The sequence below is a fragment of the Xenopus tropicalis genome, chromosome 7 (assembly GCF_000004195.4).
Source record: "Xenopus tropicalis strain Nigerian chromosome 7, UCB_Xtro_10.0, whole genome shotgun sequence".
Lineage (NCBI taxonomy): Eukaryota > Metazoa > Chordata > Amphibia > Anura > Pipidae > Xenopus > Xenopus tropicalis.
Window position 1 is genome coordinate 28,731,155 of NC_030683.2, and position 23,204 is coordinate 28,754,358.

Here is a 23,204-nt window from a genome sequence, read left to right on the forward strand (position 1 = left end):
ATCAGGGATAGGAGGGATTTATAGGGTATTACTAATTCACCAGCAATTACATTTGTAATTCCGGCCCTAGCTGGTGATATACCATAGTCAGAGGGCCGGATAGAGGACTACCTAACATTTGCAATGTTTCCCCTTGCTGATCTATATATATATATGCATTTTAATTATTCTGTTATATTTACTCTTAGGCACTTGGACAGTAGCAGCAATGAACGGCCTGATATCAGCTCCATCCAGAGGCGCATTAAGGTAATGTTGAAAAAAAAAATATAGAAATCCCCCCCCAGTAGAACTAAAAGCACTCACTGTTTATACACCAGTACCTGTCTGGATAGGGAAAGCTGAATTTCCCTTCTGTGCTGCAGTACCTGTTTGAAAAGCAGCATTGTACACAAATCATTTGGTGGATGTTACTTTTAATTAACAATGGTTTAACCACAAAACAAATTGAAACCAAATACAAAATTGCACTTAGTTTTTTTTTTTTAAGCTTTGCATTATGTTGGTTCTCAGGGCAGTCATCAGTAATCACTGGGCCCCAAACCAATAAGTAAGCAGAGCCGCTTCCCCCAGGAGGTAGTATCCCCCCTGCCACCCTGATGGCGGCCCTGTCAGTGCAGTGACAAGCAATGTGCGCTCATACCTCTCTGTTTGCCTGTATTCCTGTGCAGAAAGTCACACATGACATGGACATGTGTTACGGGATGATGGGCAGCCTGTTCCGCAGTGGGTCCCGACAGACTCTCTTTGCAAGTCAGGTGATGCGTTATGCTGATCTCTATGCCGCATCTTTCATCAATCTCCTGTATTACCCATTCAGCTACCTCTTCAGAGCAGCACATGTACTGGTGAGTATCTCCATGCCTGGCTCAGCATTTGTTGCTCAGCACGTGCTGCAGAAGTCTCTTAATGATGTTTGGAACAGATGTCAATGCCAGTGTGCCCTGTTTTACAGAAGGTGATATTAAATAAAATAAGCAGTGAAAGAGAATGTATTACATGCAGTAGCACCAATCAAGTATGATTATTAAACAGGGTATAAGTATATTAAAAAAAAAAAGTAAACAATCTGCTTTCCCCTAAAGAAAATCTGTATCAGCAATGCCCAGTAGATGGCAGTGTTAGACACAAAGATACAGCACTGTACATGTTAAAGTACATTAATACAGATACAGATAGGGGGCACAAATGTATAATATATATATATATATATATATATATATATATATATATATATATATATATATATATATATATACAGGTATCGGACCCCTTATCCGGAAACCCATTATCCAGAAAGCTCCGAATTACGGAAAGCCTGTCTCCCATAGACTCCATTATAATCAAATAATTAGGATTTTTAAAATTGATTTCCTTTTTTTCTGTAATAATAAAACTGTACCTTGTATTTGATCCCAACTAAGATATAATTAATCCTTATTGGATGCAAAACAATACTATTGGATTTAATTAATGTTTTATTGATTTTTTAGTAGACTTAAGGTATGAAGATCCAAATTACGGAAAGACCCCTTATCCGGAATACCCTTGGTCCCGAGCATTCTGGATAACGGGTCCTATACCTGTATATCAAAATAAAGCAGCCAGCACCAAGGGTCTTTGTGTTTCAAAAACACAAAGACCCTTGGTGCTGGCTGCTTTATTTTGATATTTATATGATATCCCGTGCACAGCGGATTTTGGAGTGTGGTGCTGTCGTGTGGACTGTTTTTTATATATATAACAGTTTTATGAAGATTATAGGGCACTCAGGAGTTCCATTATTATAGAAAGGCTGCAGGCCGAGTGCTTCATGATCATACAGGTACAGGTCATAAAACGCTTAAGATGAATTATCTTTATACTTTATAATAGGAGTAGATAATAAGCATAAAGAAGTCATTGGGCGGTGCACAGGTGGCCAAATCTGGCAAAGATCCACTTGTTTCGGGGGTGTATAGCCAATGTAACATTCTCACTCTGTAACAAAACTCTATTTCCGACTTCTGACATTGTGGTCTGTTCTTCTCCTGTTTTAGATGCCCCATGAATCCACCGTGGAACATACTCACGTGGACATTCACGAAACAGAGTCGCCAATGGCCACTCGGAATAGGTGCTCTCTGGATTTCAAGGATTCTGACTTCAAGCGGCACCAGCTGACCCGCTCCATCAGTGAGATTAAACCACCCAACCTCTTCCCGCAGAAACCCCAGGAAATAACACACTGCCACGATGAAGACGATGATGAAGAGGAGGAGGAAGAAGAAGAAGAAGAGGAGGAAGAAGAAGAATAAAGGGTTGAGCAATAGCGTATCCCCACAGGATATTGCTTGCTGCAGTGCAGATACAGCAGGAGTGTAACTGACTGGGTAACCTCTCGCCTGTTTCTCCCAAGTTCACAAACTCGTCTCCTGCAGTTCTGTTTTCTATTCCCGTCCAACTGCTGAGACATTTGCACGTTGTTCCTATTCCCTGTGCATTTCTGTGCAAGTGCACTCGTGTCTCGGTTGCTCTCTATTCTGAGAGTCACAGCACAGTATTCCCTTTCCATTCTTCTCTTTCTCTTCTGGAACCGACTCGGATTTCTATCAACCCAAAGGGGTGGTTCCGATTACAGCTTAGCAACAGCCATCATCTTACATTCTTAGGGCCAAACTTAGAAAGGGAGCCCCCTGGCAAAGCAGGGATGCCTCTGAGCGATGCCCAACCTGTGACCCAAGCTGCCATTGGACTACCATTCCCAGCAGCCAGTGGGGCGAAGCAGGGTGGACACCGCTCATACATGTACTGAGCATGTACTCTTAGCAACATTTCTTCCCATTCTCTTTTCTGCCAATCCTGTACTTGCTGTTTTTCAGGAGAATCGACTATTGCAGGGTTGTCATGGCCTGTTAAATTCTGAGAGTTCAGCTTCGCTTGGGGATGTGCATGAAAATTGCACAGATAGGGATGTGTTTAAAGGCAAACAATCATATATTAAAAAAAAAAAAAAAAAAAAAGATTGTAAGGAATGTTAAATACGACCGTATAGCTTTCTTTTGCTCAGCCAACAGTCATTGCCCGAGTGCAAGCTGCTGAGCCAAGCACAATTACTCTGCAATCATAAAGCAGCTGTCCATTGCTGTCAGCAGCTCAGCCCGACTCTCCTCCATGAATGGATGAATGATGACAGTCAGTTGGTTAAACCTGGAAAGTTACTGACCACCTCCACCTTATTCTCAGAGCTTACCCATTGCCCCCGGGTACAGCCAGCAGTTACCAAGTGTCTGTGCCATGCAGAACTGGACAGGTACACGCCCCAACGGGGGGACTGAAATGTTCTACAAACAGACACTGATTTAGGTTTTATTGAACTAATTCAGTAGCAGTCCCTGCGCATGGAATAATTCCCCTTTAAGAGTTTTTTTTTTTAAGCCTTTTTAAGTCCAAATAAAAAACGAACCCATGTGATGGCATCAGGAATATATGAGAGTGTATTCCATTACCTGTATGATTTGCTAGGTGTTCTTTTTCCTTTTATTCTTTTCTATTTTTTAATGAATTCCTTGTGCTTGGTGGGACCCGGAGAAGCTGTGAGCTGATTTGACTTTCTCTTTAGATTTTGTTTTAACTGGAATGGTTTTCATTTATAGTACAAAGTTGTGTTTATTCCAAGGTGCCGCCCCTGGTAGGCATTTATAGTACTGAGTATGTGTTTCAGCCTGATAATGGCTCCATTAGTTGTGTTGGCGCATATCTGTTGTGCCCTGCTCACGCGAACAGATGCCATCATTACAGGATGGGCCTCCCCATGAATAGCCACCAAACGCATTTTACAATTGGCTTTTTGGCTGTGATATCGGTACATATCCATGTGAGCGAGTAGCAGCCGCGCTGCTCTGTACTTATTGGTAGAGCCAGTGGCCGTCTCTCTCATTGCCTTTTATTTCATATCTCTGCATGTCTGACTCATGAAGCCAAGTTATGCTCTTAGTTATGGACGATGGTGCAGTCACACTTACACCGTGCCTATTATGGGATTGTTTTCATCCCATAAAATCTTATATGTCCTCAAGTACACAGATTTCTGCACAAATCCTTTAGCTGCCCAGGTATGGGGCTATTTGTGTTATTAGCAGGAGCAGCAGTGCACTTGGTATCAGTCCGGTAGAGTATTTCAATGAAAAGGCACATCTCCTCTCAGTTCCCTGCTCCATGTTCTGACTGGATCCATAGCTACTTTCTCCATCTGCACCATTAATGTGAAGGAGGGATCATTGGTGACCAATCAGCATAAAGGTGTCACAGCCGCATTCACTCTATTACTGATGTGTTACTGTTGGCCAACTTGCTCACCTGGGCCGCCCCTCGCACATACGGATATATGTTCTCTCTCTGCATTCACATACGTGTATGTGCTGTATTTCCGGTTTATTCAGTGAAATATTTTTTCAGACTAAAAATGAAAATATTCCACTTGTAAGAATCCACAGTGCAGCCAATGCAGAGACCAAACATTTTTGTCTAGTGAAGCTTGTTTATTTTTAGGGGATAATTTTATTTAAACCCTCTAACTGCCATATTTTGAGTAGCAGAGCATGTTGGAAAGCACAGTTAGGTGATATAAAGTAGCACAGTGAGTAGCATTGGGGCAGTTACAAGCCATGTGACTGGGGTAACCCCATGTTTCTGACAAACATTATTCCCAGCCTAGGATTGAGCATGGGGGGATTCATTTTAATGGCAACTAAGACTCGCCAGCCAACAATAGTGTTTGTTTTGCATTTTCAGATTCCAGTTTGGGATTGTTCTCTTTACTGGTTTGTACACCCTATTATACTGTATAACCAATAAATTGTAAAGACTTGCATTTTATATTGGCGCCGTTATTTGTGTGTCATCTGTCTGGTGCTTTTCTTGAAAGAACTGTGACATAACCTACACTATTACATCACCTACACTACTTCCTGCTATATCACCTACACTACTTCCTGTTATATCACCTACACTACTTCCTGTTATATCACCTACACTACTTCCTGTTATATCACCTTCACTACTTCCTGTTATATCACCTTCACTACTTCCTGTTACATCACCTTCACTACTTCCTGTTACATCACCTTCACTACTTCCTGTTACATCACCTACACTACTTCCTGTTACATCACCTTCACTACTTCCTGTTACATCACCTTCACTACTTCCTGTTACATCACCTTCACTACTTCCTGTTACATCACCTTCACTACTTCCTGTTACATCACCTTCACTACTTCCTGTTACATCACCTTCACTACTTCCTGTTACATCACCTTCACTACTTCCTGTTACATCACCTTCACTACTTCCTGTTACATCACCTTCACTACTTTCTGTTACATCTCCTTCACTACTTTCTGTTACATCTCCTTCACTACTTCCTGTTACATCACCTTCACTACTTCCTGTTACATTACCTTCACTACTTCCTGTTACATTACCTTCACTACTTCCTGTTACATTACCTTCACTACTTCCTGTTACATCACCTACACTACTTCCTACTGCATCACCTTCACTACTTCCTGTTACATCATCTTCACTACTTCCTACAGCATCACCTACACTACTTCCTGTTATATCACCTTCACTACTTCTTAAACCATCACCTAAACTACTTCCTACTACATCACTTTCACTACTTCCTATTAAATCACCTACACTAATTCCTACTACATCACTTTCACTACTTCCTATTACATCACCTACACTACTTCCTACTACATCACTTTCACTACTTCCTATTACATCACCTACACTACTTCCTATTACATCACATACACTATTACATCAGCTTCACTACTTCCTATTGCATCACCTTTACTGTAACATAAGCATTAACCCTTCAAGTGCTGCTGCATGTAGGATCTACTATTTGAAGGTTTTGCAGCCAAAGATCTGGTTCATCCTCCTGTTCCCAGGCTACAAGCACAGAGTGGGACATTGGCCAGATATTTTACAGGTGGGTTAGAAATGCTATTGGCCCTTTGATGCAATCCTTTCCCTACAGGTGTGCATAGGGTTAAACACTGATTGATTGTTTGCCCAGAAGCCAAGTGATCAGCACTATTTAGGCCCAGTAACATGCCACCTACATGCCTGTGTGTATTGGGTATCAATCTATTCAGATGGCCCCTGGTATTAGTATTTATGATGTTTTATCCTAGTACCTAGGAACCAGAGGGCGAGAGGATGCGGCAAAGTACAAGTTTTTTGGATGATTTTGAGAAATTCAATAAAAACTGCAACATTTTGCACAGCTTTGCAGTTTGGAAGCTTAGAGCACTAGGACACTGTAGGCCGCCATTATGAAAAGACAGTTGGCTTGGGGGCTGAGTGATGAGATCATCCTGACTTGTCCCCCCCCCGCCATGTTGGTTGCCAAACTGGGTACAGATCCAGTCATTCAGTGAGCATCCCAGCAGCATTTGGCCACTCCTTAGCCCTTCAAGCCGGCCCAGTAACTCCATGTACAATTGGGGGAGTCAAGCTCTTCGGGTCCATTTAAGAAAAGGTTGATTGACTTTGTAGCAACAGAAAAAAAGAAATATTTTCATACTCATTAATATTCACAGAGCGATGCTGGGACTGATCTCCTTAGCAACGGCAGCATTTACATCTCCGGTAACTTTAAAGGGGACCTGTCACCCTAAGAAATAACACCAAATTATTTTGTATATTCTTAGTTGAGCAAAATAAACTTAACTTACTCTATATAAATAATATAAATCTTGTTTCCTTCCGTCTCTGAATTACTCAATCAAAGCAAGCAGGCAGGCACCATTTTGTGGACACTGTATCATGCCAAAATCTTGCTTATGTACCAGAATGGGGGACCAGATGCCCATGCCCATGCACTGGCTACATAATTAGATGATGAGGAGGGAGGGGAAAAGTGAGATGTGCAGTGACACCTAGGAAGTGCTGAACTGAAAGCTACAGTTATTGTCTGCGGGCCGGGGCAAGCAATATATGATTGACAGCTGGGATTTTAAAAAAACTTTATAATGAGTTTGGATGTGTTAATATAAAAATGAATTTGGGTTTCATGTTTAATTTGAAAAGGACTTTTATTATACAGCTTGTTATGTCTGGGTGACAGGTCCACTTTAAATAGACATTTATGAGCAAACGAAGGCCAATAAGTGACACCAGGACAAAACCAATACAAATCTTTCCCTCCCGTTGCTGCTGCACATGAAGCAGTGACACCCGGCGCCCTGAGCTCCTCCCCCTCGCTGTCTCTTTGGGGTGGGCAGAGAGCCAGCTGCCATCTACACCTGCAGGGAACATTCTGCTACAACTTTACTAACCACCTACAAAATTGCCAAAAACACTGTCACTGTCTGAATTGCTCTGAATGTTAAAGCGGATCATGGATTGGGGCCTGATGACTCTGCTCATTACAGGGGAACTCCAGCTTTCAAATCAAAATTTATTAGAGAGCCCCACACAGCACAGATGCCCCTATATACCTATCACTGCAATCTGTAAATACTATTTTTATATGCTGAAATCCAGCTGCAAAACAAGTCTTCTCTTTCTGCATCATTTGAAATCCTGGCAGGGGAGGAGGGACTAAAACATTGTAACAACTTCTCCACAGCTTACAGACGGCATGCAGGAACTACATAACCCACAATGCATTGCACTGTGATGTTCCTTTCCTTATTGACATCACGTGTGCAGGGAATTGTGGGATTTGGAGAAGGCAGGCTGAGGACAGTCGACTACATTTTATTTAAGTCTCATAATGCATATTTATAACTTGTATATTGCAAATTTGCAACTTAAGCTTTTAAAAAGTGTTTGGGTAGAGTTCCCCTTTAAATGCACTTTCTAAGCAAAACAATTTACTTAAATGTTCCCGTTCTCATAAATTTGAAGGTGATTGTAGCCAGTCGCCTGAAATGACCAGCAGGTGGCAGTGTTATCTCAAATTCATTATAGCAGCAGCTTAAACTATGAATATATTGAAAACTGAGGGGTAAGAAATGTATGTAAATGGCAAAAGTGCTCAGAGGAGCATAATAAAGAATTTTGCATTCACGTCCCTTAATGCCCCGATGTTCCCTGTACTTCATGCTTCTTTATGGTATTATATACTCCCCCCCCCCCGACCCCTACCATATTAATAGTGGTTTTATGCTTTCAGCTGTGTTATGGTTATTAAAGGGGATTTAATTTGGCAATTTACAGTAATTTTCCATTTTTAGCGTTCTCTGACATTAACATTTGTTGTCTAATAGTGAACTAATGGAGTCAGCAGCACTAGGGTTAACTGAATACAGAAAGTGCAGTGTTGGACTGGGACACAAGAGCCCACCAACTGGAGCCCTGGAACCTTTCCCTCTTTCTGACAAAACCCCCAGTATCCCCCCATTTTTCCCCAAATGTGAGAGCTCAGAGCAATGCGTTGGATACACACAGACAGACTGCAGAGGATAGCACAGACAGACAGTGAGCAGGCCAAACCTCTCTATGTCGTGCTGGTTACGGCCCAGATTATATAGTTGGTTGGGGAATCTCATAGCTCTTGCTCTCCCATTTACACTGTGCAAGTTCTCTCTGCCCTATAGTATATAGTATAGTATATAGAATGAACAGTCTCCCTGGATTCTCCTGCTTGTCTGTGGCATTACATTTGGATTCTGTTATTTCTTCGACCCCATCACAGACGCCTAATCCCAGTCTATCCTATCCTTCTCACTGCTGGGAATAAGTTACAACACAAGTAGAATCTGGAATAGGTAATAATGAGTTAATGCCCTGGGATCCAGAAAGGGCAACCCACCAGGGAAAAGCACTGACAGGGAAAGTCCCAGAGTCCCTGCTGGCCAGTCCGGAACTGTGAAAGTGCACAGACAGCTATAGGGTTCCTGGCTCTCTTGGCCTTTAAAAAGCAGTTGAGCTGAAGCCTGAGTAGCAGTATAAAACTACTAATATACTTAAACCACTCACTATAGTAACATTAATGTAACCTTCAAAGCACTCGGATGGGCACCCTGAGTAAATGTACATGGATCCCCATGACCCCATACCCACAACTAACTTTAATTATCCGGACATTGACTGGAGTAATGGGGCGGCTAAGCCAGAAACAGCTAGTAGGTTTGTAAATATGCTAAATGTCAACTTTTTATTTCAGGCAGTCAGGCAGTTCAAGAGCCTACTAGGAATGACTCTATTGGACTTGGGGATATCTAATAATAATGAACTCATCTCTAACATTTGTGTGGGGGAACAGTGATCACATGGTACTAAGGGGGAGGGTTCTTGGTTGCAGAAGCCAATGGGGCTCTGAGTTCCATTATGAGTAATAATATAAGCAGGACGGCAGCCAGTAGGGGGGAATCGGGTGAAATAAAGAGAAACACCAAACCGATAGCGATGATTATTTATATAATGAGAATAACATTTAAAAAAAAAGCACAATGAAAATGGAAAAATCACAATATATTTATAAACAAAATGATACAAAATAAATAAAGAAATTGCAAATCTACAACATCATTTGAATAGTTAGAACCTTCATTTGCATAACAATCCGCCCACTATCAGGCAGAAGGCTGTGGGTCTGGGGCAACAATATCTTACAGAACACAAAGGGTCCAATACCGTGCCCAGAACCCCCAGTGACAAAATGGTTCTGATGATCCATTCACTGCAAGGAATACTGTCCGTTCCCCCCATAGTATCATGTCATGTGACAGTGCCTAATGTGCCAATAGGGGGCGCCTACTTATCCCATACATTCCAACACAGGGTCTGGCCAATGTGTTTCCTGGAAACAGCTTCAATTCCTTTTAAAGGGGAACTAAACCAAACCATAAAGCTGTCCCTCTGTGCCCCCTTGTTTTTATTTTATAGAAGTTGTGCAAGAGCATTGACCAATGAGAACGACGATTAACAGCACTATGTCAGTCATCTTGCTGTCTTCTTACCTACAGACATTATTGGGTGATTATAGATTTATTATATTGCCCCATAACCAAACATGGGGATAAAGGGGAGCCCAGGAAAACTGTGTCTAAGGGCTGGTACTCGAAAGCGCGTCTTCCTGCCCTTCCCTGCGGCGGGTTCTACTGCACGGGAGCACCCCATAATTGGAAAGAAGAAGAAAGAAACGAGTGAGTACAAGGCCTAATGCTTCCAACTCCTAATGAAGAACAAAGAATATGGAGTCAGATTTACACAGATCAGCTGGGATTCTTACTGGGAGGTTATTTTCCATTTTAATGCATCCCAGGGTTCAACATTCTGCCCAGACTGAGCCTTTTGTGGCAGGGTTTGGCCTAATCCAAGTGCCGGGTTAAATTGATTAGGGGTTGGATTTGGTTTGGGATTTGTAGCAATAGAAAAAAATATTGGTTTTGGTGCAACCCAAGAATACAACCCTCATTTTGATGAACTTAAACCTTGACATATATGAAGTAATCTGGGGTTTGTAGTCAAGTAACAACTCAGTAAGTGCGGTTTAGCAGGGTTTCCTTTCCCTTTTAAAGAAATTATGTGTATTCCCCAGGATATTGGATGTGAAAGAATCCCATAAAGAGGAATTAGAGTTCCTAAAGATAAAATGCAACAATAAAATCCTGCAAGTAGCACTTTGGAACCAAACCTCTGCTCACTGGCCAAATTGGTGCCAAATTGGTACTAAATTGGGCAAACCTACTCTATGTTTCATGATACTTTCCCTTCAGTGCATTCCCAGGTTAAGCAAATGGTCCAATATTGCTACATTATGGCTGGAGTTGTCTCCTCAGAGAGTTCTGGTTTCAAGTAGAGTTACCAACCTATCTGGTATTTAACCGACCTAGCCAGGATATCACCAGCTAGGGCCGGCACCGGTACTGGCTAGTACATTATTGGTAAATACTGTAATACTCTATAATAAATCCCGTAATACTCTATAAATCCCTTCCTTTGATCTCCTTCTCTGCCGCCGATCACAGGACCACCTCTGCCCTATTCCCCAGCTCCATTAGACATTCCCCCCAACCCTTATGACATAGACCTTCCCCCAAATTAAGTCACAGCCAGCACCCAGTGTTACAAACAAAACAAGGCGGTAACCCTATTTTCAAGAAATACTTGCATAGTGTTTTTAACATACATAGAAGAGTTCCTTCGCTATTAAGGTATAGATTGCACCTACAATAAGTATTTTGATGTTTTGTTTTTGTTTCTTCATGTCTTAGGGTCCCTACTCACCAGGCCAAACTGTATGCCATGGTTGGGGGTAGGTGCACAATGGTGCAATTGCTCCTTCACCCACACAGCAAATGACCTCCCACCCAAACCCTGTTGTCTGCTGTTCACTAGGGAGGACTAGGACATTCCAAAGCCCAATGGATTTGCCCTAGTCTATAAGCCCTGCATCACCCGTCAGCAAGATTATGGAGCCCAGGGTCCTTACAGAGACACAGTGTTGCTTTTACCACCACCTTAAATATTGTGTTGGCTCCAATAAGGAAAGGTGCGGCTACTGTAACAGAAGGGACAGCCTGGAAGTTGGACTACGTTCTGCCAAGTGCTGCTTTGTGCCACAGCTGTGATGTCAGGAGGCAGAGAACAATTTCAGCAGAAATATTCCAAATTAAGTTTTATATTGAAAGAAAGTCAAACGAAGGCAAAGTATCTATCAACTACAGCTGCCTCCCAGCAGGACAAAATAAGGAGTGAAAGGAATTTGTTTTCATTTAGGACAAATACTGGTGGCACTTTACCCCCCACCATATCCCACTAGATTTTTGTTCTGTATTCCCTTGGCAGCCTATGGAGGTTATCATTTGATGTTGCAGATTTATTGAGCCACCTAAGAAACTATGGAAGATGGGTAGGAAATTTTCCTTTATTTCACTTGTGATGTTTTTTTATACACAATTGGAGAGTATGTTGAATGAATTTTGTATGGAAATAATGAAAATACAGGTCCGGTTACCTAGTAAAGTTAATTTATAAAGGGGAAACCCGATCACCAAACAGGGCTCTACAGATACATTGATCATATAAACTGTGTAAAACTTCCAGAACACACCACATTAAATGTAATTGCCTTCAGTGTGTAATTAAGTACTGCAATCAAAACATAGCAGCTCAGGGCATGGTGCCTGCTCTCAGCTATTTAGAAGTGATGGTCCCCATTATTTAGGATGAAAGTGCCCAATCAGCTTTCTGCTTACCATACAGCTGTGCAGAGCTGGACCTAGGGGTAATGGAGCCCAAGTCCACCTACCCGGCTACTGCTTCCACTGACTTCAGTCCAACTCCCTCTTTGTTAAACACCATCACCAACTTCAGCCCAACTTACCCACCTGCTGTGACTTGCCAATACCAAACCTACTTTCCCTTGCCAGCAGCAAGTGGGGGGCCAACCCCCTGTTATGCCTCCTGTGCTGCCCACCCCTAGTTCTGCTTATGGTTGGAGTTGTATCCTATAGTAAGCTGCACTTTTAGCCAGATTTGATATCCCTGCCACCTACAAATGCTATGAGAGCACCCCTCTCTGCACCCCAATAAAGAAAGCTCTGCCGCAACCCTTACGGCTCTGCAAGTTCTGGTTAATCACAGAGTGGTGCCAATTTCCTTCAATCCTGTTAGAAAGGAACACACACAGATGCTTTGAATTCAGTCATTTAAAAACAAACAAAAATCAACAAAAACAGTCGGAAATTACATTTTCATGATAAGGAATGAAAATACAAAGATGCCTTTATTAAAATGACACGCCTTCATCATTCCACACCGTATTACAATAGTTTCATCAGAAGCAAAACAAAAACAAAACAAAAAAGGTTATTTCGACCTTTGCATAATAAAATGAGCTCCTGCTACACATAATGTACTTGGTTTGTCCAGCTTTCCACGGTTACTTTGGCGTAACAAACGTTTATGGTGAAGCGTTAGGACAAGGAGTAGTGTGGAACGCTGGGGGAGGAGTCAGTAGTCACACTGGTACTTTCAGTCTCAGAATGGACCATTAAGGAATTCACCAATCGTTCTTCATTATCATGGTCGGAGTGCTGCTCAGACGCTTAGTAGTGACCAGGAATGTCGTGTAGAACAGTGAAATACTTTGGCAATGCCCATAGTTATCCAACAGGTAAGGCCCAGAATTGGTTGGGAGGATTCCTTACCATTGGTTGGAAGGAAGGAAACAAAGCAGGAGTGTATGGAATCATTCACAGTGGTGCTGGATACATTACTTCAACAAACAGATTTCTGTGCAAAAGTCTCAAAATTAGGGGAAAAAAACCTGCTACATATAATTCTCTCTGAGGCGGACAGAGCGTTTCTGCACCGTCGGACATGACTGCCTAGCAGAGGAAGTACCTACAGTATCTGTTGGGTGTTTGTGGTCTTCACAGACATGGAGATTAGCATTTCAGAATCCACGGTTAGCCTTTGGATGCCAAAGAGGTTGCTATCAAGTGAGAACTTTCTGGTACCAAAAATGTCAATACTTAAAAAAAAAAAAACAGAACTTCAATAGGTGAATGAAGGAACAAAACCAAATCTTAAGACTTAAGAAAATGACTAAATGGTCGGTATTTCCCTCATGGTCAACAAGCAGAGCTTGAGCTTCAACTCTTGGACTGTTGCTTTAATTAAGAGATATGTATTTTTTTGTTACTTCTTCAAAGCAAACTCCCCCGTAGCTGTAAACCTGAGACACAGGATGCAGCTGGGAAAAGATGGGGGCTTGTTTATACAGGGGTCATTAAACCAACACTTCTCATTACAGGGGAAAGTAGTATGGATACAAATCCGATACAATCTGTTGATCCAGGCAAAAAGAAAATCTGGATTTTTAAATGAAAAAAGAACAGGCAGAGAGTCGCTAACACAATTCCTACATATTGCAATCATGCTACACAAAGGTGTAGGTGTATTTTGCCCCTATAACAGAGCAAATGGATAGTTAGAGGTCATTTGAAATAAAATGGAGTTTTCTATTGCAAGACTGGAATGGTAAGATATGGTGCTGCCCAGCAGTAACGGAAGAATTCAAGGTTCTGGTGTGTCCCTTGAAAACCTCATCTTATAGCACCAATCCACCAATCAGTCAACAAATATGCATTACTCTATATATATATCCCGCACTGTAATTGGCTCGCTACTAGAAAGCACAACAGCACCTCTAGTGTTAGGGTTTTTTTTTCATAATATATATATAATTCAATAATCAGAATTCCCAAGGCACCCCCAGTTACATTGTGTGATGTCCCCAAATGAATTTAGCTATAATTTAATTACACAATATATACATATGCCATCCCTGAAGGTAATAATATGCACAAATAGTGGGAAGGGGGAGAGATGAGGCTGAGAATTGGAAAACTTATCCACTAACAGGTCAGAAGAAATCTCAGAAAATAAAGACACCGAGTGTATAGAATATAATGTTTTTAAACCTAGAAAATGAAACCCTAAGTCCTCCCAAAAATGGAAATGGTAAGAAAAAAAATGTGTGTGAGCTGATCCAATTGGCTGCCCATTGAGGCAGCGCCACACCTACAGGGGCACTTAGTGGCCTATGGCAGCTACTAACCCCGACTCAGGCACTCACTTTGCCTTCCAAGGGCACTTACTATATGCCTTGATAAACGGACAGTTAATAGCCAGAAAGAACTACAAAAACTCCCAGCAGCCCAGACATAGCGACTGCTCAAACCCCTGTAGTCTTTCTCCCTAGGTTAAACCCTCAGCAGATTCCAATATCTAATGAGGACCCAACACGGGCAAGGTTTATCATAAAATAACTGTTTGTGAATGAGCTCTGATCCACCCAGAACATTAAAACAAAAAGACTCGCAAGTCTTTTTCGGCGATTTCGGGAAATCGCGCCACCGCGTGTGCCATCCCGCCGGCGACTTACATGTTTGCCGGCGGGATGGCGGGTCATGGCAACTAGGGGAGATTAGTCGCCCGCGAACAGGGAGTTTTGTCGCGGGCGACTAATCTCCCCCGTGTGCCAGAGCCCTTACAGAGAGGAAGGACTCTTGCCAAACTGAAGAGGCAGCCTTGGTAGAAGCCAAGGAGAAGAAAAGCTTGACATTTTGGAGCCAATACTATCAGGTTTTGGCAGATCCATCACCCATGACCATATGGAAAATTTTCTGTGGGACCCATAACTAAAGCGCTGCAACAACACTGGATCCCACAGAGATTGTTACTTTGAGATTGGCTGCAGTTATAGTAACAAAGAGTCACATGGGGGATGGGGATGACATAAAATTAAAATGTAAAGTCTTCTTAAGAATGAACTTATATCCTTAAAACCATGAAATGATATTATATAAAATATAATTCATCTGCGGTTATTAGAATCTAGACATCTGGCATGCAAATCCATAAAGTGGCATGTAATATAGGGGCATGACTAGTACATGTAACACTCTAGTATCATTGCTAAATAGCAACATGCAAGGGGGTGCCTTTCTTCCAATAGTATTTAACTAAATAACTGCACTCTCTGTTGGAGGAATAGCTTTACTAAAGTCACTGCTTTATTAAGGATATCACCAATGCATTGTTATGTTAATATCAAATGTTATATTTAGTATATGTCACCTTACCATCTACCAGAGGAGCAATTGGTCTATAATGTCCCCTCAGGCATCTCATTAATAGCAAAGCTCCTGCTAAGAGAAAGACCTTTCTCAAGACATCCCAGAAAGTTAATCTTAGAAGGACCGAAATGCTGACAAACTAATAACACATATTCTTAAGTCCCATGGGAGGCACCAGGGCCAATCTCCCCTCTATTGGGAGTGTGTTAAAAAGGACAGTTTTTTTCAGCATGATAAAATAAACCCCACTGGAACACAGACTGGAATGCTGGACCTTTGCTAAGCATATAATTGGCCGTGTACCCTTGAACTGGTTAGAGTGCAAGCTCTTTCACTTAATATATATGGTAGCCTCACCCAACAGATCAGATCCAAAAAGAATGTGGAATTCAACAGTTTGGTCACTATATATATATATATATATATATATATATATATATATATATAGTGAGTAAAGTGCCCCCATAAATCACCGATGAGTTCCAAGGCCAAGTGCTTTTATACAGGTGATGGAACTCCGATTATAACTGATGACATCACTAAGCACCATTTATAAGGGTACGATATACAGAATATTCATGGCTTTTTGTGTAATATATATATTTATTTACTGGATCAAAAGTACTGCCCTAAAGTCATTAGAAGAAAATCAATGCCATGCAATGGGGCGCAGGACAAATGATCTCAGGTTCATGGATGGTTGGAGCTTGGGCGGCTGGAGCAGGAAATTGATGCTGGGGTCTCTGGCTTTAGGGGGGCTGACAAAGGAATAAATAAGATTTAAGAGGCTTAAACCCCGCCCCCCCAAAACAAGAGATCTGCTATATATACATTATAATTGCAATTCTCCAACAGAGGCTACTATTGGTCTCAAACAAAAATGTCACCCTTTTACCCACAAGAGGTCCCTTCCTAACAGAGTTTTGTTCTTCAGTCTAACCCACTGCATTCAAGCACAACATGGGGCCCCATGTTCAACACATATTTCTATCATTTCTATTCAAATATAGAGTGTGTGGAAACAAGAAACATTTTATGGTATATATTTTGGTATATTTTTGTGCCCAGACTCTGATTCTGGACATACTGAGGGGAAAGTATAATAATGGCGGTGCCACAGTCAAAACCACCACAAAAATCCTCATCTTAGTATTCAAAATATTAAATTAAAACGGATATTAAAATATATACTGTATATATCTATAAGGCATCAATCACATTGAACTGGAATCACCTTCTTGTTACCAGACATCTCTGCAGAGCACTTCACCTATTTAAAGGGCAAATATATTTAATAGGCAAAAGATATTATGTTCAGTTCATGTCATTTCGTGTAAGGACGAGGCTTACTGCGCCCAATCAACATTTAGATTCTTCTAAACACAGTGAATCGTTTTGGGGTTTACAAATCTACAGGAAGATGAACCTTTTCCCAAATATAATATAAATACAGTGAAGAAGCCACTGGGCCGTGGGCTAGGGATGCACCAAACCTACTTTTTTGGGTCCGGCTGAACCCCCACCCTGACGGATTCTGCCGAATCCCAAACTGAATACTAATAAGCATACTTGTGTCCCCCTCCCTTTTAACCCTTCCGAATGCTAATATGCATATACTCATTTACGCTAATTAGGATTCAGTTTCGGTTCCGTGCCGTGGATTTGTCCGAAACCAGATCCTTCAAAAAAAAAAGGCTGAATTTGGCCCAAATCCTGAAACAAATCCAGGACTTGGTGCATCCCTACCATGGACGCCATGGCCCCCCAGCACACTGCCCCCTACTGTTACGGCTCTGAGCGTATGCAGCCCATCACAGACAAGCTACCAGCTGCATCAAACCATGGCTTTCATAATAAGGAAATAAACAAAAGAAAGTGCCAAACAGGAGAAAAATAGCTTTTGTTCAGTATGAAAAATACTTTTGTGAAAAAATAGAGGTATTTTATCTTCTTCCTAAAACTACCACTTGGCATCATCACAGAAGTGCGTCAGTGCCCAATATGAAAGTTCTCAGTCTACTCCAAAGGTCCAATGAAGCCCCTGAAGCTTCCCATAGCCACAATCTTCTCAGGGAAAAGAGTCAATCACTTGGAACACCATAGATATCAGTCAAGGTAATCGCTTGCCAAGTGATCATATGATTTCTATACAGTTAAGACCAGCTGCTAATTGTTTTGATCACTGCAGTTTCCCCAGAATAAATGATAGCACTCAAAATGCCCGGGGGGTGGGGCATTACCCTACAGGGCCGAGATTTAAAAATTGCCTCCAGTAAATGGTATTTAGGGTTTCATTTTGACGGAACCACCTTTCCCTAACTAGACATCACCTAAGACCTGGATTCGGATAGGACAGCCCTATAGCGTAAAACAAATAGTTGCCAAAACACAGCTGGACACTTAGCAACAAGGGAAACCCCCAAATGCTAAATCACAACCTTCTAAAATGAAAAAGAATAAAATGTATATTTGTATATTTTACAAGGAACCCTATAAAAGCAATGTTTGTTGATGTATACAGTCATATGGCTATGGGGCCCCTTCTAATAAGCTTAATATTTCACAACAGGGGCTGCATAGACACACGTTTTGGCAATATTAGACACAAAAATGGACAGACATTAGCATAGAAGAATATATATCTTATTGTCTCTAATTTGATTGTCTAGCACCATTGGAGCAGACCCCACTGCACCACCAAAGGCTCAGGTACCTCAGGCTACAGGAAAACAACATGGCTTCTAGCATGTAAGCGTAATAGTGTTATTATCACTTCTTCTTCTTGCAACTACTGAATATGCCTTACTGTTATTTCTAAGGATGCACCAAATCCATTATTTTTAGATTCAGCCAAAGACCAAATCCACCACAAATGACTCAAAATCACCCAAAATTAACTCAAACCCTACTTTTCTGCACGTTCAAATTTGACGAAAATTCAATATATTCTTTAAAAAAAAAAAAAAAAGAAGAAAGAAAGAAGATTGCAATCAATTGTCTAGAGCTTTATAGTAAAATGACACTAATGGTTTGGATTTAGAAATGTGATCAGGAAAACCAAAATTGTACTGAAATTTCAATGTTATTTTTAGAAACTCCAACTTGTTGTTTTGTACACAGGAGAAATAGTAATGACTATTCAACTGATCATTTCCAGATAGTATGGAAGATACAACACTAAGGAACCAAAAAAAGAAGCTCTTTGCATAAAGATATTAAAGTCCCAGAGAATGGCACAGTAGGAGTTTCAGTAGGCGTCTTTCTTCTGTCCAAACCCCTAATTCCCTAGTCCCTGATTTCCACTTATTTTAGCACAAACAAAAGGATAAGTGTGAGCATTTAACATACAGAACACTTAGAATTTAATATTGTGAACGTATAGGAGGGAACAATATCACTTGCCACTGTTGGACTGGCCCACAGGGATACCATGGAAACGTCTGGTGGGTCCAATAGAGGTTTAATAGAAGGAAGGCTAAAGTACAGTATGCGAAGTAAAGAGTCTAGGAATAGATTAATAAAGAGGTTGAGGGAGGAGAGGAGGAATACAAGTTTAGAGTGTGGGCCTATGGTCCAGTGTTTTCTAGTGGGCCTGTAGTATCTCCATACGATCACTTGCTACCTCATCTACACCATAGTGTAACAACTGGAAACATTCTACCACAGTCCTAGGAGAGGGCACCACTTTGTTAGTAGAAACTCCGAAAAAGAAATCTCACACCATGCAATAGCTCTGTTACAGGGCAGGAGATCTTTCTCAAATGTATTTCCCAATAATTTTGTTGTCTAATTTTTCTTCCCCTGTATATGAGTGAGATCTGTATCCCGGTAACTGCACATAATTTCTATGCTCTGGAGGGGCACCAGCGTCATTAAGACCAGCTAATATAGCAGCATTCTAATCAACATGAAAATATAATTGAAGTACATAAAATACAGCTTATTCTAGAAAAATATTACAAATCTTTTGTTGAACACAGAACACCTTTCTGTTTATCGGTTGGATTAAACCATTGAAAAGACTTGCACAGAGAAGAAACAATGGGGATTCAAATACTTTTTTTTTCCTGAAATTGCATTGATATTGCGGGTACTAAATACACAGAACTAAACCAAAACTACTGGGTCATTAACACAACATGGTAACAGATTATACCAAACATACCCAGGTATGGAATAGCCATTCCATTGGGACTTCTAGCTGTATCGCACACCTTGTGGTTGAGGATTTGAAGAAATATTTTAGTTTAGTGTTATACAATGACGGTGATCAGTGGGACAATTGCACAATGTAATATAATGTGTTCATTTTACGCTTGTAAGATAATTGTTTACAGTTGAACAATAAAGACAAACAACAATCTTGATCATTCTCTACGTCCCAGCTTTACATAAGGGAGTATTCACCACCTAATCATAAGGCACTGACAGCTAACTTCTGGGTTACTATGGGAATAAGGGGGAAATAGGCTGCATTTTTAAGTTACTATCGCAAAAGGTGAAAAATAATTTTGCTATAAGTTTTCTCAGTCTGGAAAACTGCAGGGGATAGTTCATGCTAAATCCTAATGATTGATGCATTTGTTCAATTTACATTAAAATCTTTCTTTTCTGGGGAAAACAGAAAAAAATATGAATTAAAACTGACATATCTTTGGGTTAGTCCACTGTAACGAGCTATAAGATGTATATCTTATGTTTGCTCAGAGTACAGTGATATCAGCTGAATACAATTAGAAGAAAACCTAATGAACTTGGGTAGCCAATGAGGTCTACTTTTAAAGTATAAACCAGAGAAAAAAACATAACATGTAAGACATAACATGTAAGAGCAAAAACAATTTTCTGCTAAAGAAGAATAACAACAACCCGTACTCTTACAGGTTTCCGCTTGTCAATGCAAGAATAAACGACTCCTAGTGAGATGGAAAAAAGGGAAACCATTAACTACCCCATAACATCTGATTTTTAAACACCAAAGTACCTATATCGTCATTTTTTGGCTGAAATTTCCCATGGACAGAAGAATTTCGGATGAATCGAGCCAGTCACTTTGGGGTTTATGAGAACCAGGCTAACATGTATTTAAGGCCTGAGTTTTTGACAACCAACCATAATATTGCAGTAGTGATTTCTGCATTGTGATTGGTCCAATTATGATATCAAACCATGCCACGAGTCAATAAGGGGGGTAAAACAGTATCTTATTTTGTTTGATGATCATCTTTTTTGGTCTCACTCACCAATCCCTAGTTTTATTTATTACTATTTGCTTTATTCCTGATGTCTCTCTCCTGCTCCTGTTTTAAGTACTTCGGTTCCTGCCACCGCTGGGCTCAGAATCTTTGGTCTCAGAATGCTGGGTGGCACTCGGCATGAGCTTGTACTCAAGGTGTTTGCAGTTGCACAGACAGGAATCCGGGAAGGAAGCTTGAGAATGAAGTGAGGACAGTCCTGAATGTCAATGAGCTGGGCTGAACCCCCTCAAATCGGACCTTCATTGTGCATACTGTGGTTGGACTTGTTGTGTGTGACACAGTTCTGTTCGTTTAACAGATTTGCTGTTTCATCTGCTAAGCCGTCGTGTAGCTCGGTAAGAGTCATATCTATTTTAGTGTTCTCACTGTCTGAGGATTGAGGCGTTTTGTCCATGCGTGAAGCCATTAATGCATTTTGGTACTGCTGCCTTGTGATCTAATTTGCAGACAAACAGAAAAGGGTTCCATAACTTAGAGACAGCAACATGAAGATATGTAGACTTACCAAAAATTTCCTCTAATAAAACCTCTTATACTTTTTTATTATCCAAAGTATCAAGTTTCTGGAGTCTGACCTTCGGTTAATATATCTCTGTCTTTCATTGCCCTTAGATGAATGAGAGCAAAAGAGTGGCTGCTATTGGTTACTACTCTGCCCTCGATTTACTAATACAAAATTGGGTTTGGATTCAGTGTTGAGCCAAATTGTTTGTGAAGAGTTGGGGTATCAGGAGCATCCCTAACCCTAAGTGCTTGTTGATTTGCCCTTTTAAAATGACTGACAGGCAAAGTTTTCTTTCCCATTTGCTTTGTGAATTGGCTATGGCAGTGGTACTTTGGCACTAAGAAGCACTTGGCCCTGGGAAATTTAGAAGTATCTTGGATACTGGTTACTTTGTATTTCGGGATATGATTGAAGAAAAAAATACTTTTACAACTTGATGAAATTTATGGCAGATGGTTTTTAACAAACACTGCCATTCTCCGCAGCACATATTTGCTTAGGGTGGTTTCCAGATTCCTGATGACTTATGCTAGGTACTGCAAAATACCTATACTGAGGGCTTTTACCTGTTAAACCCAGAGAATTTCATCTTTAGTCAATTTAGACAGGTATAGTCTGACAACTAGGCCATAATCCCTGCTAGTCTCTTATAAAACCATCATAACACAACTGGAGGGTTATGGTATCTTAAGATGGCCAGGTTGCCACCCTAAAATTGTATGCTGTGTTTGTAATGTCTTCATTGAAGGACTAGGGGAAAGGGGAAATTATCACAATCCCTATAGGAGAAAATAACACAACAGTATGGTGACCCATTAAGCGGACTGTCAGTACTAACTGTATTTGGATTCATTTAAATAACAATAAATAGCCATGCAATTAAACAAAGGTCGGATCTAGCCAAGATTGGTGGTTTTGTTGAACTTTATTAATCTATGAATTTGAAAATGGATAAAAAAAAAGTTGAATACCTTAACAAACTGCATGTCTGTTATGGCTCTTACAGAGTAGTCAGGGATATAGACTTGTAAGAAGGAAGCATTGAGCTGGTTGTTACTATTTCCCAGTGTAGGCGTCACAGCGTCAATTCTATCACTTCTGTTAAGAGAGTCCGAATGGTTCAATCCACATGGACGGGGTGGAGATTTATTCTCTGCTATGACAAAGACAATTAAAAAAATGTAAAATTAACACAAAACAAAAAGGAAACCCTAATAAATTGTAATGGGGTAGGACAGAGCATACAGAAAGAGCCAAGGGGCTGATTTAAGAAAAGCACATCCATATTCACTTTTTTGATTATTTATCAAAATCATCCCTGCTTGGGAATGTAACTATACTGTAACTGGCCCCCAAAGTTTACTTGTTCTATGTTGCATTACATTCAGTTTTATTCGACTGTTAAACGTCAGGACACACTGGGCGAATATACAATTTGTGATGGAATTTATGAAGCTTGAGAACATTGCAGTGTATCTTTGTGGGGGGGGGGGGGGGTCTCTACCCTACCCTGAATTTAAGGGACAGGATTCAGTATTTACCAATTACTGTTACCAACCAAAATACTAAAATATTGGCCCCTCTCTATTTATGCTTTCCTATATATTTGTATAAAAACATAGGATATTGCCTATGGCATGGGGGCAATGTAGCACAGACAGTTATAAGTGAGGAAGAACCACATACAGGCAGGTCAATTGGGTTCTAATAAAACTGAGCTTAGTGTGTGTGAATGTGACAGGGACCTTAGACTGTAAATTTAAAGAAGAAGGAAAGGCAAAGTCACTTGGTGGTACCAAAATGTTAGGCACCCCAAGTGACTTAAATCGCCTACCTTGTACC

General features: G+C 40.8%; 2 protein-coding genes across 11 annotated transcripts in view; one reads left to right on the forward strand and one right to left on the reverse strand.

Annotated features, from left to right (window-relative positions):
* Positions 1–4,857, forward strand: part of nt5c2 (5'-nucleotidase, cytosolic II) — a 53,879-nt gene extending 49,022 nt beyond the window's left edge. For 5 of the 6 annotated variants that reach the window (XM_012966542.3, XM_012966541.2, XM_012966540.2 and 2 more), the window contains 3 exons: positions 189–249; positions 672–848; positions 2,040–4,857. In XM_012966542.3, the coding sequence (XP_012821996.1) occupies positions 189–249; positions 672–848; positions 2,040–2,297 (496 nt within the window). In that variant the 3' untranslated portion in view covers positions 2,298–4,857. 6 annotated transcript variants of the gene reach the window in all.
* A 14,027-nt stretch (positions 4,858–18,884) lies between these two features.
* Positions 18,885–23,204, reverse strand: part of cnnm2 (cyclin and CBS domain divalent metal cation transport mediator 2) — a 95,211-nt gene continuing 90,891 nt past the window's right edge. For 2 of the 5 annotated variants that reach the window (XM_031904824.1, XM_012966083.3), the window contains 2 exons: positions 22,334–22,515; positions 18,885–21,293 (listed from right to left, as the gene is read on the reverse strand). In XM_031904824.1, the coding sequence (XP_031760684.1) occupies positions 21,084–21,293; positions 22,334–22,515 (392 nt within the window). In that variant the 3' untranslated portion in view covers positions 18,885–21,083. 5 annotated transcript variants of the gene reach the window in all.